This window comes from Pavona decussata, unplaced genomic scaffold, assembly GCF_977016875.1.
Source record: "Pavona decussata unplaced genomic scaffold, jaPavDecu1.1 SCAFFOLD_127, whole genome shotgun sequence".
Lineage (NCBI taxonomy): Eukaryota > Metazoa > Cnidaria > Anthozoa > Scleractinia > Agariciidae > Pavona > Pavona decussata.
This window is the reverse complement of record NW_028145541.1, coordinates 2,077,093-2,094,261: the sequence shown is the minus strand read 5'-3', so window position 1 is coordinate 2,094,261 and position 17,169 is coordinate 2,077,093. Positions and strand designations below refer to the sequence as shown.

Here is a 17,169-nt window from a genome sequence, read left to right as displayed (position 1 = left end):
CAATCTTGTTTCTAGGGTCTCCTTATCTGCTGGTAAACAATGGGAAGGAGCGAGAGTTCTGGGATGTGTCTGATTTGAGGTTGGAAAGTCGTACTCATAGTCAATCTTGTACTTGTACTCTGATCTGAAGGTACCTATTCTACGGAAACTTACTGTCTACTTCTGTGATCTCAATCTTCAGATCATCTTGTCCAGCGACGTTTTCTGCAATGCACCTGAACTTGCCTTTGTCGTCGGTTGTAATGCCAGTAATTGTCCATTCTTCCGGAGTTGGATGGGAGTACCTTGGAGTGTATTTTTCATCAACCTTCTTGTCTTTGTTTGTCCATCCATACCAAAACCCTATTGTTGGCTTTGGTGCCCCAGACTTGATTTTACAGTAAAATGTTGCATTGTATCCTTGCGTGAGTCTGCGCTTTACAGGATCTCCTTGGTACTTGTTGATTACAGGACTGTCTGAGAATGGAATCAGCAAATGCACATGCATAAGTTTATTTCTTCGCTCTTAAACTCTTTGTCACCCAAGTTGAATGTTTCCCAGGGGATCAGGGATGGGGGTGGTGTGGGTAGGGGGCACTCGTGTATATTAGCAACAATGAAGTGCAAAGGCCATTTTTGAGTTTGAAAAAAACAATCTGAGGACTTATTTCTGGGTTAAACTAGTGTATCTAAAAGATAGTTATGCTGCGGCACATTTCGTTGATACTGACATCACGTATTGTTGGCAACCATAACAATGTTGTATCCAAGTCAGTGAGGATAATTTTAGCTTCTGGTGTTGAAGGAATGAAAGTATGGCAGTTATAATAATAATAATAACAACTTTAGCCAAGCACAAGTGCCCTACTAATTGGGGAGACTAAAAAAAAAGAAATGTCAAGTAAAATCTATTCAACTAAGATTAAGTAAACTTAAGAAAACCTTATAATTAATTATCATTAATTAACACCTAAAAAAATTACTTATTTGACAATTAACTAGATTGATGAACAGAGAGAACAATGCATACATCTGTCGTCCAACAGAGAGCTGACGTCAAACTTTCTTATAGCGATTTTAAAGTTGTTCAAAGTTTTGGCGGATCTAATATTTTTAGTCAGTTTTCCCCATAATTTTGGTCCAAGGTAGCGCAAGGAATGTTGACAGTCATGTTGATAAGACATTGAACATTTATATACTTAAAGAAATTATTTGTGAACGTGAAAACAATTATTATCAGCTAAGTTCAATAGGCATTACTGAATTTAATGCACGATTGCTATGGTAACATCTGATGACATGTTTTGGCTGGAAATAAGTTAGGGCATAGTACAATGATTGATGTTTTTTTTTTTATTTGAAACAACTAACATTAACAGTACATTACTTAATTTAATTAGGAGTTCTCAGGTGTCATTTGTAACAAGAACAACAACGTATTTTAATAAAAATGGTTAAAAATACAGTGAAATTTGTGAAAAATATACTGTAAATGACTTTCAAAGGAAATATTCCTAAATCAATTTCTAAATAGCAAACCACATGATTCGTAAAAAGTCTCCAGAAAGTGTTGTGGTGCTTCGTGAAAGTTTCATGTACAATTCAATGCAAGCAATTTGAAGAAACTAGAAGTCCATTTTGAAGCAAATTTATTGACCTGTGCAAAGCCATTTTTCAACGATTTTGCAAAAACTGTTCGGAATACGAAGAATCGGTCAATTAGAATAGTATTTCAGCACAAATTCACAATCAAACTTTAATTTTGGTGAGTGAATAATTTGCCAGAAGTACTTGAAAATTACGCGGAAAGTCCATGGCCTGAATAATGATTTGAGATGTTCAGTAGCCTGTCGGCTGGATAAAATGACAATTTGTCCTCAAAGCACAATTTCTTTGCCGTTATTGCTTGGATTTCCGCTGTTGAAACTGTTGAGTATTCCTTAGTAGTTCTTCTTTCAACTTACTGCTGAGCGACGTCCTCGAGTCTTATTTGAGTCTCTCGGGGCACAGCACATTCTTGTTAAAAGCAATGCATGCATTCTGGTAAAAAGTGACGAACTCGAGAATTTGCCCCAGCTTACATACATACTTTTCCTTTAATCAGTTTTCTTGAATTCAGATTATGTTGCTGCTCGCTCGCTGCGCTCGTTCTGGAGCAATAAATTTGTGGTGACTGTTTTGGGGTGAAAGATTTTAGTAAAGACATTTTTGGGTTTGACACAGTGAAATCCAGAGTTCTCATTTTCATGCCTTAAAAAAACTTTTCTGGGTTACGTTGAATTCCAGATTGTTAAACTTTTTTTTGCATCTAACAATTTGGCAAACTCATTCACACCTCTGAGTCACTTATATATCTGAGTAACCCACCCCCCTCCTCTACCAAGGAATGCCCCCCCACCATCCCCACCATGAAGAAAAATAAACCTTTTTCAGTACCCATGAATAGCAAACCATTTGGAAGGTTTGAGTATAAGGTATTGTTTATTTATAGTGTGACCTCAACGTGTGACAAGAAGATGGATGAAGTTTCATCCAAAACTTGTATACATTGAAAAGAGTCGTGTTTGGTCATGTTTGCTTTTGGTGCCAATAACTGCTACCGATTCTGATTGGTTTGTTGAGCAGTTTGCCTGTGTTGCAATTGACCAGTGAGTGTAATTACTTTGGTTTTGGTTTTACAATATTCATTTGCAAACCACTCCATCTTGTATCATATCAAGCAAATTAAAACCAATGCAAGGAAGCATAGGAGAGCTTACCAATAACTTGGACGCGTATGGGGTCATACTGGTGAGATGACAATGCATTATTAACATTGCAGGTGTAGTTTCCTTGGTCAGGCAGTTGAACAGGGCTGAAGGTTATAGACCCAGTGCGTCCATCTAGAGTTCGGCGTGCATCAAATGAAACTGGTTGTCCATCTTTTGTCCACGTGTATGTAAGTGCAGGATAGGCAGAGACACCCAGGACCAACGTTTCTTTTCGACCCAGGTGCAGAGTTTGGTGCTGGTTCTGTATGTTTATATTGACTGTGGAAATAAAATGGTGATTAGATAGAAGTATGGCTCATAAGTTGTCTTTCTCAGCAAATTTTTTAAACAGCACAGTCATGTTATTATTATTGACTTGAGAGAAATCTTCACACAGTTTCAACTATTCATCACTGTCTAAGTAAATCTGTTAATTTTTGTGTTCGACGTAGGAAGAACACACTCCTAATACAGATTGGTGTCGAGATTGCATGGGGCCATCAACAAATGAATGGATCTTGGGACACGTATCTGGCATCCCCCGCAGATTTTGCAGGGGCGGATGACATCACCAACTTGGCAAAAGGAGAGAGAGCACCCCTAATCTTTGATACTTTGAATAGTTACTTCACAAACTAATTAATAATTCATGAAGAAAGACGATTGAAATCACTGCCATAAAGGAGGTTTGGAAATGTGATCTTAATTATCATAAAATTTGGTGAACTTTAGATTTGTCTAAGAATTATTGATGGTTGGAGAAACTATGGGAAATACTCAAAATATATCAGACTCCAAGAAGTTGGTTAAAAAACTTAGCTGCACCTTGTTTTTTCAAGCCACTTCACAGATCTTTCAGATCAAAAATTAATGTTCCAAACCTCTACACTATTTCAGACCACAGTGGCTCAAAAACCATACCCTTTGGGAACACACACACCTATATAGCTTATAAAGGGGAGTCCCCCCCCCCCCCCAGCATAACCATTGTGATCACCCATTGAAAACAGTGGCACAATTCCCAGTTAGCAAGACCTTTTTCAAGACAGAATCAATTATTGAAAACCGAGTTCTTGTATAGATTGGCCAAGATGAATTTACAAAAAACAAACGAGTTTCTTAAACACCTGCTTCAACCTTAAAGAAATATAGAAGTTTGAATTTACATTTTTTCTGCACACCACACACTTGTTTGTCAAACTTTGAAAACTGTGCACTTTGGTACATTTTTTTCTGAACTCATTTTTCAGTGTCAGGCTAACAGTGGATTGTTCTCTGGACTGCCTTTAGTGGCCCTACATACTGTACAAGGGCAGCGAGTGGTTGGGTTAGTCCACTTATGACTGGTTGCAAATGAAGTGAGCTCTGATAAATTGCTACATTCTCCTTCCACACAGCGTTGTATTTGCTTGCAAAACAAAAGGAGAATTTGACCTTACTTCAAAAGACACTTTAGGCCTTACTCCTTGCACCCCTTCAAATGTCCTTTTTGACAAAACACTTACTGTCAACATTAGCCGTGAATTCTTTTGATTCCAATGAACCAACACATCTATACACGCCACCATCATTTGCTATGACATCTGTTATTTTTAGTCCATAGTTATCACCAGTCTGAACAACTTCTCTTCTTCCTTTAGTGTCCAGTGTGATGGTCTCACTTGGTATGCCTGGCGTTTCCCAAGCAACAAATGTTTCTCCTCCTGTTATCTGACAGTTAATAGTATAAGTTCTCCCTTGTTGGAATAATTGCGATGGACTTGGAAGGGTCACAGCCCCATCTGTAAAGAACAGAGACAAAACATGAACTCTTTCAGTAAGTGGAATAAATGTACCATTATGTTTTAAGCCTGGTAAATAAATGGAGTGTCGTGATATTCCGTCAGTGGCATAGACACTCAGAAAGAAGGCAATGTAAGTTCTTGCTCCTAACCCGAGTCAAACCTGTGATTATGACCTTCTGATTACTAATGCCCCACCACTGAGCTACAGGAGACTCATGGGAGCTAGGCCAGTAAACTAGAGGTGCTTACCATTTATGCAAACCACCCAGATGGAAATTTTTCGGCATAAATACTAAATGATTTAGCTTGTCTTAACAGAAGATGGATAACATGCAAAATGTTTGAACATCAGCTGTAAATCCCAAAAGGAGTGATAAAAATGCATCACTTTGACCAGAAGCCCATAATTTCAGAAGTACTCTTAATAGAATGATGTGTACCATTTGATTTTCCAACAGGAATTTCCAGGTTTTTCATGTAAATGATAAGCTCCCTAGGTTCCATGAGTGTCCTGTGCAGTTTGAGCAGAAAGGGCTCAAGATACACAACTTCAGATTTTACCCCTTAACCACTAATATCAAAGACCAAATTCTCCTGTCTTCTCCCCATAAAAATACGTGAGGAGAAGCTATTAAAATATTAAGAATATTCACCTCAGGGGTTGAACGAGCATTGATATTACCAGGAAAAAATTTGATGCTGATAATTGTCAGGGCTGAACTGTGTTTAAAGGTTAGCATTATTAAAACAACTACAAAATGGTTGCAAACGACTGTGTTGGGCGGACAATTTTCAGCATTATGTTTGACACCCTTGTGCAAATGTTTGTGGCAGTACAGATGTAGTTAATAATTTGCGGGAATCCTGCATTGCCACAAGCCAGAATATATAACAGAATTCAGCTTGTTTAGTCCAAACTTCCTTATCATGACCAGCAAACAATTATTATTTATCCATACACTATCAACAACAACATTGTATTTGCATTCCCATAATTATACATTATTGCATAAAAAAAGAATAGTAAATAGTAAAAGTACAGTAGCAATGGTACAGCAACACAGCCAACTTAAGATAACTCGAACCTTCAAGGAAAATTGAAAAAGGTTCGAGTTATCAGAAGTTCGAGTTGTCGAGGGTAAAATTATATAGAAAATGACCTGAAAGGAAAGGAGAATTGGTTCGAGTTAGCGATGGTTCGAGTTATCGGGAGTCGACTGTAATAATAAAAACAGAGTAACTTGTAGCAATTAATTGCTATTATGATTTTTTTTTTCTTTTTTGGAAAGCCTTGGAAACAAAATAACCTAGTTTTTTTTTTTACAAAGAAAATGGTCTGTGTTATTAAAGAGAAATAACTTTCTGTTACGTTCACTAAAAGTATTGAACTCGCAATATTTCAAAGTTATATCATTAAAAAACGTTTTCCTTATATGCTTCATATGTAAATGACAGTCAAAAAGGAAGTGGTTGTCATTTTCTACCTCATTAGATGAACATTAGGTGCAAGTTATTTGGTTTACCGGAATTTTGGGGACACAATTTCTGCAAGGTCCAATTCTTGATGAAACATGATCAATACACTACGAGTAAAATTTATAATTTTTAAACAGGTTTTTAAGAGACAAGGGGATCTGTAACTGTTGGCATCACAGTAGCAGAATTTGAGTTGGAAATGTTGGTAAACGAGAAAAAAGATGTTTCTCTCCACTAGGCTGAAATTTTGAGCTTTTGGAAAGTAAATGTGTGGGATGTGTACTAGAACTTACAGAGACAGTGTCACCTAGTTTTAGTACCACTTTGAATAGACAAAAAACATATTTGCATGGATGTAAGCATTACAAAAATGGTCCAGTTTTGTTAACAATAACTGTACTAGTGCATAAATACTAGCATCATTCATATTTTGCTGCGAATGGATAGGATAGAAATGGGTTGAAATTTTAAAAAAAAAATGGCCATTTTTTTTAAAGTTTTTCCTGCATATTTTGGAAAAATTGCTAAAAACTGATCTTATTTGGAGAAATTGTGCCATATTTTCCTCCTGGTGCTCTAAGGGCAATTTCATGTGTGAGAAAGAAGAGGTTCTTTATCAAAGATATGAGCAGTTTTGAGTAACATACAGCAAAATCTCCGTGATAATGCTCCTTAAAAACAATGACAACCTTTCATGGATAGATCAATGATGAAACCCGAACACATGTCTTGCTAATCAACAGTACAGTAGCCATGTTGAAACCATTAGCTGTTTCTTTTAAACCTGCTTAAAATAATACCGAGTATCTTGAAGTTAAATGTAGAACGATCTGATGGCAGTGGTTTGGGTGGAAAGTGCAGGCTGTCAACAGCTATTTATTATTCTTTCAAAGTTCTTGTCAATTTGCTAATTACCTTGAAGACAGTCACTTATCACACATCAGAGTTCGAAGGTTTTATCTGAAGACTCTTTCTCTATTGAGAATTAGAATGCACAATTTGACAATTTTACGACCATATTTTGATTTGAAACAATCGAAAAGCAAACATCATTTTACTCACAAGAAAATCTGCTCAAATTTTATTTCGAAATTTCTTTTCGGATGGACACGCATGAGGATTTCATTCAGGATCTCGACAGCTTGATAATGGAAACTCATCCATCACTCATGACTAGACAAACAGAGAGAAAAAGCCTAAAACAGTTACCGAAAGGGAAACTGAAGTTTATTTTTATCGTTCTACCTTGACAAAAGCGCAGTATTTGTCCGTGTTTATGATCCCACATTGTTTTGCGTGATTTAAATTTAGCTATGCAGGAAACCCAAGACTGTCCGTGTTAAAACAATACGTAATTACGTAACGATTTCAATTTACTATTCCGATCACGAAACTAGGGAAGTCAGTTGTTTTGATGCAAACTAGCAACTTCTCGCCACGTTTTATTCAAAAGCTTTTAAACCAATGTTTAAATAACCACTGAATTTCTGTCTAATCTCCGGGATTTTTTGGTGTTTTGTTGTAAATCCAGACGCGTTACCTCACTCGCCAAATATTTCACTTGTTTGCCACATTTTCCAGTGTTACTAAGGTTTAAAAAACGTTTTATTACATATTTAATGCACTCTCCTGCAATGATAGTGACGTTTTGACAGATCTTTTCACAACAACTATTCGCAATATCATCGTCAAACATGCCTTTCCTTCGCCTTAAGCGCTTTGAAGTCATCCGTATTTTTGGAGTTACAACACTCGGAAAACGCGTATTGTTGCATATTCACGTTGTTTCAACTATGTCAGAATTTTTTTTTAAACATTAACACCAACAGCAAAATATAACTCGATATAGCTTCAGAAGAATAGGCTTTGTTCGGGTTTTTCATGAAAAGAAACGTTGGCAAAAATGTTTGCGGAATTCGAAAAGCGTAGGCCAATATTTTTTGAAAGTCGAAGAGTTCCTTTCTTCGTCATTCACTCATGCAAATATCCCGAAAGACTCCACTCGTGTTTTTAGCGCTTTAACTGCGCACGCATACTAATTTCAACTTTGAAGTGAGTTTTAGGGAATGTTATTTGTAACCTAAATATGTATTTTTTCTTGGCTGATAAGTCACTTCCTTTGTGCGCAAGCTTGCGTTGTACTTTACTTCCATTCCGTTTCATTTGTTTTTCTGTTATTCTGCTTGCACGAGCCTGTTTGAGGTCAAAAATACAAGCGATTTTCGCGCACGGTTGAGCAGTTTGCTATATTGATATACGCTGTTTTCGCAAGTAATCTTGAAAGCGAAACTTAATACATGTACTCGAGTGATGATAGTTCGACAGGCTTCTGTCAGAGTTCTATTTACTCGAATGGAGTCGCATTCTAACCATTTAACTTTCTAAATCTAAGTTTTTTGCTGCGCGATAACCTTTGCGTCGGTGTCTCCGATGAACCGCAAAAATACACTGAGGGAAGTAATATTGTATATACGTGACAAACAGCACGGCGTTGACTGCTTTCAATACTGCCACAGTATTTAGGCCAGTTGAAGATGCATCCTTCGTGATCGATGCGACATGTCTGTGTGGCAAGCAGGGGAATTGGAATTGAAAAGAATTAAATCTAAGCGGGAAACAAATGAATAAAACGCAGTTGTCCCACAGTTCCCAAAGGAATAACCATTTGACGAATGCTGAATACTTGATGAATAGTGTTGGCCGCAGAAATTTCAAACAACGCAGGAATACGATCATAGCAGAGCCCTTTTTTTTTTTCTTGGCGAGATTCCTTTGACGCATAGATTAGAGGAAGAAGCAAGTAAACAACAAACTTTGACTTCCTTTCAACTTTCCAAACGCCTCACGCGTTTGTCGAAAGTTAGACAAAAGGAGCTTGGGATTTAGCTTGGCGCGCGAGTCGCTTGTTCTGAATTGATCGAAAAGGTTTGCATTGAGTTGCTCAACAAAATTTCTCCAGTGTTTACGGGCTAAAACTACACAGTACAAAGGCTTATGCCGTGCTTCACTAAACAAAAATGTGCATTTTAAACACAATGACCTTGAGGGTACTGTAATTTACGTTCTTTTAAACGCTCTAGCGCGAACTTTAGACTGCGGCGAAAAGCGCTCGTTAAAACTCGAAAGCGAAGGATAATCGCCTTGAGCCTTTCGTGAATTTATTGATCTCAAATTTCTGGTTATAGCTCGAAGGCCACCCGGGGGTGGTTTGTCTCTCCCTTGTCGCTGCACCAGAATCCCGATGAAATATCAATGCTCAATGTTGCGAAGAAACGAGGTTGAAATTACTTGAACGTTTCGAAGGTGTGGCAAAAACAACGTAAAATACGCTGAACGAGTGTTATCTCGCTGATCAAGGTCATGCACAAATGTTTTGGAAATTTGATACGAGCATTCAAAGGAAATTAAAACAACAAGGAAAGTAAGAGAATTTAAAAAGAATATCAAAACCAGCCACGCTTATTTACAATCTGTTCACACACACTTACCGGAGCGACTAACGGTCGTCACTAACACAGCTCCAATAACAAGTAGAAGCTTCGCCATGGTTGATCCGTGAACCTGGGCGAGGGCAAATAGACAGGCAAAAAATCGTTAGAGAGCCGAAAAGGTGTTAACTGCGTTAACAGATATCACGAGAGCACGGTTTTCCTGCGGAGCGCTCCGCACGCTTTCATAAGAAAAGGATCAAATGCAAGGGGGCGCACTCACGCTGTTTAATTGCGCACGCGCGCTTTCAACAGACGCGCAGCTCAGCTTGCATATATTAGCCTTTGCATTCATTCGTTTGGGATATTGTTTATATGCCATCTGCATGCATAAGACTTGTGAAGGCATGTCGATGCTGATGTGTTATTGTCTCGTGTTATGAACGACTTGTAAGTATGTCATGGTCGTCTACCCAGAATTTGAGTCATAATATTTTCCGTCGCACCCCCATCATTATGGAAAATCCTCCTTCTTGAACCTTTTTTTCCCACATTTTTAGGATAGAGTGTTTATCTACGCTAATTACATTACGCTGCCTTCCCCACCTGCAACTTTTTATATTCATTTCAAGCCTATTTTGAAGTGACGACAGCTCGCTTCACCACAAATGCAATAAGTAATGGAAATTATATTCATAACTTTTTTTTCAGAAGCAAAGAAAAATTAGGTCTCCGACTGTGACTTTTATGATAAAATCATCGATAAACTTTTCACAATTCTTCCGTTGTGACGCTCTGCGCAGTATGAATTCTCGTGTTGTCCTAAAATGTTGATAATTATCATGTGGTGTCGTGTGCTGTCAGTTTTACTCGAAGCCTTTTTGTCCTCTTATTCCTATACAGTAGATTTGAGATTTTCGGTCTTGACTGCAGTCTTCTGGGTAAACTACTGAGCAGTACAACGAGATTCAAGCTTCGAGTTTGTGGATGAAATCCTTAAGTACTAACTTTTGTGCCTATGGTTGAAATCTTACACTGTGACCATTCAAATGAAAGACATTTAGAAAGGCTTTAATGGACTCCCTGTTGTTATGTGTATTTTGTATTGAGGAGTTAGAAAAAAACCTGCGCTTTAAATATTTGAAGCGAAACGATTGACACATCAATTATTTTGCAATCAGCTGTTGGGCACCTAAAGGTGATCATCCTATGACATGTGTTGCTACTAGTTGAGATTTTTAGAAAGAGAACGTCAGCTTTCATTCCCAGACAATTATAGGGCAACGATAATTAAGGGCCTCTTCATATGATCCCGGTTGACCGGGCTAGCCCGCTTACCGAGATCTCGCCTCATTCCTATTTCTTTTGTAAAAAAATCGATGTGTTCATATGAGAAGGCGGGCCAGCCCGGTTACCGAGATCTCGGTTTCAGCGACCGAGATCTCGGGAGTCCGGGACGAAAATTTTCTCATATGAACACGGTATCCCGGTTACCGGGATGAAGTCTATAACCAAACATTCGCGTCTTAGAACGGATACATTTGATTATTACGGCTCATTTCTGAGATGTTCTAGTTCAAAATAATTCCTTTTCGTAGTAGAGATAAAGATATAATACTTTTGAGGTTTGTAGAACCGATAAAAATGAAAAATTCTTGCCGGGCTTGTTCGGTAAATGTCACGCTCGATTGACCGCGTCACCACTTTTCATCTCGGTAACCGGGATGAAATTTCCCATATGAACGGACTGCAAAATTCATCCCGCTTACCGAGCCATCCCGGTAACCGGGATCATATGAAGAGGCCCTAAGTGCTTACCTAAAATTTAGGATCGTAACTCCAGACACGAGACGCCAATTTAAACTGGCTTGAATTCACAATGGTCAAGAAGTCACAAGACAGTAGAAGTGAGTAGACTACACAATTCCTGCAGAATGTTTACTCTGTGATAGCTTCAAAGATATATTTGACGTATTTTTCTTCAGCAGCCAATAAAATTAATGAACTTCGATTCAAGGCATCTCTGTTTTGGTGTGGTTTAATATATTTCGATTCAACTCGATTGTGTGTCACGTTCGGCCAACGGAAACAGGAAAATGGATGTCGTTTTGTTATTTACATTTTAACTCATCACAATTATTGAGGGAACTCGGGGGACAATTGAATTGAATTGTCTGGAACGTCTGTAGTATTTTAAATAGCTTGTTTTTGCGAAGTGATTCCAAAGACCCAAGCCAAACGCAGTGTTTGATGCACACTTAACCCCTGTCCCGCCGATAGAGTACTGTTTGGGTACGTATTCTGGTATACTGTATTTTGCTGTACAAGTTAGCTCCAACTTTCGAGTCTGTGGGTAAATCCTGAAGTACGACCACTCAAATGCAAGCTACTGAGCAAAGGCTGAGCAGTACTTTCCTGTGGTGCTGTTTATTATGCTGCACGAGGTGGTTCTAACTTTTCAGTCTGTAAATGAAATCCTAAAATGTGACCCTTCAAATGAAAGCTACTGAGCAGTACTTTCCAGTGGCGCTGTTTATTGTTAGAGATTTTATAGAACTACGTTTAAAGCAAACGGTAAAAATGACCACGTGACCACGTTTATCCTATATTTGCCGCTCGCCACTGGTTTCAGCTATGAAAAGCCAGAATTATTTTACACTATTCTCGTCTATGTACCATTTTTTCAAGAAAATATAAAAGCCAATCTCTTTTGCCATAAACGCGATTCTAAATCACTATTATTAGCTATGAGCTGTATTCGTCTTTTTCAGTTTCCTCCAACTGCCACTATGAAAATTCTATTGAAATAAGTAAAGAGAATTTGAACAAACTACGCAAATCCTTATGTTATCGTCTTTTGCAGATGCACCGTGTTATTTGATGCGTTAGGCGTTTTAATCTCCGCGCTGGAGAGGTTCTCTTATCAATTTAATCCGCAGTATAGTAGTCTTTTCTGTTCTAGACGATGTGAATTCCTGTCTAAGAAGTTGTTTTCGAGCTTTTAGCTAATGAAATTCAAATTAGCGTTTATGTGGCAAATGAGCTGAATCATCATCCTTTGTGGAAATGCAATTAGATCCATGCGGTGAAATGTATGTATATTTAATAGTTTGCAAAAATTAATTTTGCTAGACAAGCAGATCAACACTGCTTTTCTTATCTTCAAAAATAAACTTGTCATTTCAAAGTCTGTCGGAACCTCAGTTACAATATTTCTCGATTTCTCAGCAAGACTCGATGTATTTGGAAGCATATCAGTTTAATTGCAAACAATTGGGAAAAATTGACAGTCGTGCGCAAGAAATTTGACTAGTTAAGGAGACGCAGTGAAACTCCATCCCAAAGTTAAACTTGTTTGTTTATCAGTTTTCGTGCTGTGGTTTTGCTCCAAGGACTCTGTGGTATTTGTGATTGATTTTCAAGAAGGGAGGTAGTTTAGCAAATCGATTTTCTGTTGATACAGTGGGAGAAAAGAGAATTCATTAAAACAAATCCCATTGTTAAGTCGTGCAAACAAAGTGTCGTTTTCACAGTGAGAAGGCAAATAACATGACCTCTATAAGAATTGAAAAGAAGGGACTTTTGTCCTACTCATTAAACAAGCTCTTGATTGAGGTGAAAACTTCTGATAAGGCAACCTTATCAGTGACTTGAATGGTACGAACTTTGCACTCGCAAAATGACTCGATAATTTCCCTATCGAGTTACCCTGGTCTACTTTGCTGTGGATGCAAATTACATTTTCTCCCATTGTAAAGCCGTTTTCACGTCTTGTATTGTCCTTAACAAATTAGCATGTGTATTGTTCAGCATGCGGTTTATGTTGTAATGCTTAAGTGCCGCTTTGTAAATGACAACTAAGCAGGCTTCTAAGCGCGTAAACAAGCGATCACGCATATTTTCTGTCCTATTATAAGGCTACACCCGGAGATTCCAATATATTATGCTCAGTATGCTATACAAGAACATTAATGCCTTACACAGTGTCTTAGAAGCCGTTCCAGTCTTAGTTTGCAGAAACAAAGGAATTAACGCCCGCCAAAGGAAAAAAAAATCAACAGTAATTCATGTTTCCGTGTCGGTTAGGTTGTATTTTCTGTTTGCATGCGTGCGTACTTTTGTCTGTTTACTCGCTGTCTCAAACTAAAGTAGGAAAGCCTCCTTTCCACCGCCCGATGGACAACTTTAGCCTTTAGTGAGTTTACTTGCCTGTTATGGATGCACTGTAAACAGTTTCCCAGCTCCTAAAACAGCGTTCTTGCCTCCCGTCCCGTCTTGCTCTTTGTTGACTTATTCTTGCGGTGACCGAAAGGCCGTTGATTCATTAACGGTATCTTTTGTAAATGAGACAAAGCGATAAGATAATTGCATCATTGTTGAACTCTTATATCAAGCCGGCTTTGACAGGTGGATCAGTTTTGAGCGGGAAAATCAGTTGAAGGTTTAAGTTTGAAGTTTGAAGTAGGTTGGGAAAGATGCTGGTATTGAACAGGCGACTGGTTTCGGTTGTGATTGCCATGCACGAGCGTAGTATACGGCTTCTCAGTGACTGCTTTATTGAAAATGTATTCTGATTCTTTCCTTGCTATTTCAGTTTTTGTCTTCTTTTAATTCTCCAAGAGTCAAACCCTGACTTTGAACCAATGCACCTTACTCTTTGAGTCTGTGGATATATTGTAACCCATTCAAATGAAGCTACTGAGCAGTACTTTTCTGTGGTGCTGTTTTTTATGCTATACAAGGTGATTATAGCTTTTGAATCTGTTGTGTGACGAATAAGTGAAAGTTGCTGAATAGTACTTTCTTGCGTCAGTGTAAAACTTATCTGATGCACTGATGATTCTAACTTTTGAGTCTGTGGATGAAATCCTGGATTGTGACCATTTAAATGAAAGCTACTGAGCAGTGCTTTCCTGTGGTACTGTTTATTATGCTGTACAAGGTGGTTCTTACTTTTTGAGGCTGTGGATGAAATCTGGAAGTGTGACCGTTCAAATGAAAGATAGCGATAGCACTGTTAGTTTTACAGTATTTCTCGTCCCCGGTTGCTGTTAGAAGTAAAAGGGTTCCGTCCACAGAATTGTCTCGTGCGAGCTAGCGACAGAGCCACAACTGATCAATGAGCCCCCCTCGCCGCTCCGCGCATGAGGTTTGAGAAACCTGGTTACCGGATTGTTGGCAGGCTATTTGCCGCTGAAACAGTTAAAACACTGTTGACTAAATTTTAATGGAGGGTCTTATGAGCCTCGAAATATAACAAAAAATTACAAAAACACCGGTATCAAGGCCCCCTTCAATGGCCCCACCTTGTCGGCTCAAAAGCTCGACTTCAAGACAAACTCGAACTCCCAACTCTTAAACCCCGGGTGCATACGTATTTATCCGGGCACATTTTTCGATCAATCATGCCATGATTCATGATTATTTTGTAGTCTCCGTTATTCTAGAAATATTACCGCCTACCTAACTGTTTTTCACCAAACGAAGCGGAACTGAAAAACACTGATGACCCCAGCAATTTCGAAACACTTACACCTTGCCCGGTGTGACACGCACGTGTGCAGTGTTTTTGTGAGCTGTCAGCCAGCCATGAAAACTGTATTTTGCGTTGGTGTTCCGGCCGGCGGGGCGAACGAAAATTAGTTTCATGTGTGACGTTTTGTTTTCTGGGTTGTAATGCTTCACTGCTGAAGTTTTATTAAAACTTCACGCGGTTCAAAGTTCTTTCAGCTACGGAAACCGCCTACTGGAAGAGACACTCGCACAGAGAGATGGCAATCTTTTTAAAACACTTCAAGTCTCGAGATCAGCACGCGTATTCTCCTTACCTTTTTTCTAGGTTTCGTATGGCACTACTTTGGAGAACTTGTTTAAAAATCAAGACATTTTATCTTTGCCGATAATTAACAATTATTCCACGACCGCGCGTTGGATATGAGATGATAATTGTACCATATCCAACAAGCTCGGGTGGAATAATAGTTTTATTAAAAACAATCTAGAAATATTGCTAGATCTTGCAGATTTCGCTTTGCAAGAACAACCAGAAGACTACTTAATGGTCGCTATTTCTCGGGCATGGCAAAATGGTTCATATACCATGGCCGCTAAGCCAATCAAATCCCTGAAATTGCATTGTATAATGATCCAGTTTTTAGTAATTTCCGTTATTGTGGAGACCAGTGTCCTCTTTGCTAGTCTGTGTGCCCTCGCGCGCGTTCCGAAAACCGCGCAAGAAACGCTTTCTCAGTTGCTTTCATTTGAATGGTCGCACTTTCTGACTCAAAAGGTAGAACCACATTGTACAGCATAACAAACAGCACCACTGTTAAGTACTACTCAGTAGCTTTCATTTGAATGATCATACTTTAGGATTTCATCCACAGACTCAAAAGTTAGAATCACCTTGTACAGCATAATAAACAGCGCCACAGGAAAGTACTGCTCAGTAGCTTTCATTTAAATGGTCATACTTTAGGATTTCATCCACAGACTCAAAAGTTAGAATCACCTTGTACAGCATAACAAACAGCACCACTGAAAAGTACTACTCAGTAGCTTTCATTTGAATAGTCTGTGGTTAATCTTAAAGTGTGACCATTCAAATGAAAGCTACTGAGGAGTACTTCCCTGCGGTGTTGTTTGTACAAAGTTGGTTTCCGGAAATGATCCATTCAACGCCCTTTGCATGATAATTAAGAGCACCGCCCACTGTCTCATCAACTTCCTTTCCAAAAATAGAGTACTTCATGTAAATAACATTATTATCTGTTGAACGCGTCTCTTATTATGGTATTGATCTATGAAGTCAACGTCATTACTGCACGTAGCTAGCTGCTAGCAGACTATGAATTTTGACTGCGACTGGTATTGATAACGAGAGCTACGTGATATGCGAAGACAAAGGAAGAAAAGAACGGGCGAACTATTGTGGGTGAGAACTTCAAAATACGTGATAATACTTTTCATGATTCCTGTTATCTGGAAAGTATTGTTGTACAAAATAAAATCATTGTTATGCTTTCTCTGATGTAGGTTCGTTTGTTGATATCATTCCGGAAGTTGCCCTAAAATTGAAGACGGTATCGCTTTAAAAGATTTGGACGTCAAAAGGTTCCGTCAAAGCCTTGCCCCATTCATTGTTGCCATAATTAGACTAGGGAGTGATGAAACCCTATGGGTGTCGGTAGCTTTTGCAAAGCACGAAATCGAAATCGATACCTACAGTGCCATATACAGTGAACTCCCTTTATTGTGGACACCCTCGGAATCGCAAGTTACTGTCCTGAATAGCGAGAGTCCGTAATAGCAGCAATTTATTTCAGTCAAATCAGTCTCTAATTTATTTTTGTCAGGGATTTATTTAGCTGCTGTCCGCATTCTCGGTGTGTCCGTAATAGCGAGGTGTCCGCAATATAGCACTTAATATCTGGATGCTACAATCTAATCACGACAAATTTGGATGACGTCACGGTTATGAACCAATCAAATTTCGAAGAAAAATTAACCATGAAAACCGCGTCAAGCGCGGGAAACCGGTCCAGCTTCACTGAGGAAGCAATTGAAGAGGCAAGAGATAGAGGAAAAGTTTTGATCGGGAAGGCTTTTAATGCTGAAATGAAAACACAAATTTGTGCATGCATATGTACAAGAGGGTACCAATATCAGTTATTAATTATAAAATCACAATACTGCTCCCAAGAACACGCTTGTGCAATAGCGGAAAAAACTGATAAATTTCCCTAAACAAAA

General features: G+C 38.6%; 2 protein-coding genes across 10 annotated transcripts in view; one reads left to right on the top strand and one right to left on the bottom strand.

The window, feature by feature from the left end:
- LOC146469177 (neural cell adhesion molecule 1-A-like) overlaps window positions 1–13,771 on the bottom strand; it is a 38,637-nt gene extending 24,866 nt beyond the window's left edge. For 4 of the 9 annotated variants that reach the window (XM_085123837.1, XM_085123835.1, XM_085123840.1 and 1 more), the window contains exons 1-4: window positions 9,478–9,708; window positions 4,235–4,510; window positions 2,739–3,008; window positions 154–456 (exon numbers count right to left, since the gene is read on the bottom strand). In XM_085123837.1, the coding sequence (XP_084979963.1) occupies window positions 154–456; window positions 2,739–3,008; window positions 4,235–4,510; window positions 9,478–9,535 (907 nt within the window). In that variant the 5' untranslated portion in view covers window positions 9,536–9,708. Of the gene's footprint in view, window positions 1–153; window positions 457–2,738; window positions 3,009–4,234; window positions 4,511–9,477; window positions 9,709–11,235; window positions 11,400–13,626 lie in introns of those variants that run through there. The other 5 variants (XM_085123841.1, XM_085123843.1, XM_085123834.1 and 2 more) reach the window with 4 other exon arrangements.
- The window catches only part of LOC146469176 (cell adhesion molecule DSCAM-like), a 45,438-nt gene continuing 32,686 nt past the window's right edge, over window positions 4,418–17,169 (top strand). The window contains exon 1 of the mRNA XM_085123832.1: window positions 4,418–4,545. Within this exon, the coding sequence (XP_084979958.1) occupies window positions 4,533–4,545 (13 nt within the window). The 5' untranslated portion in view covers window positions 4,418–4,532. The remainder of the gene's footprint in view (window positions 4,546–17,169) is intronic.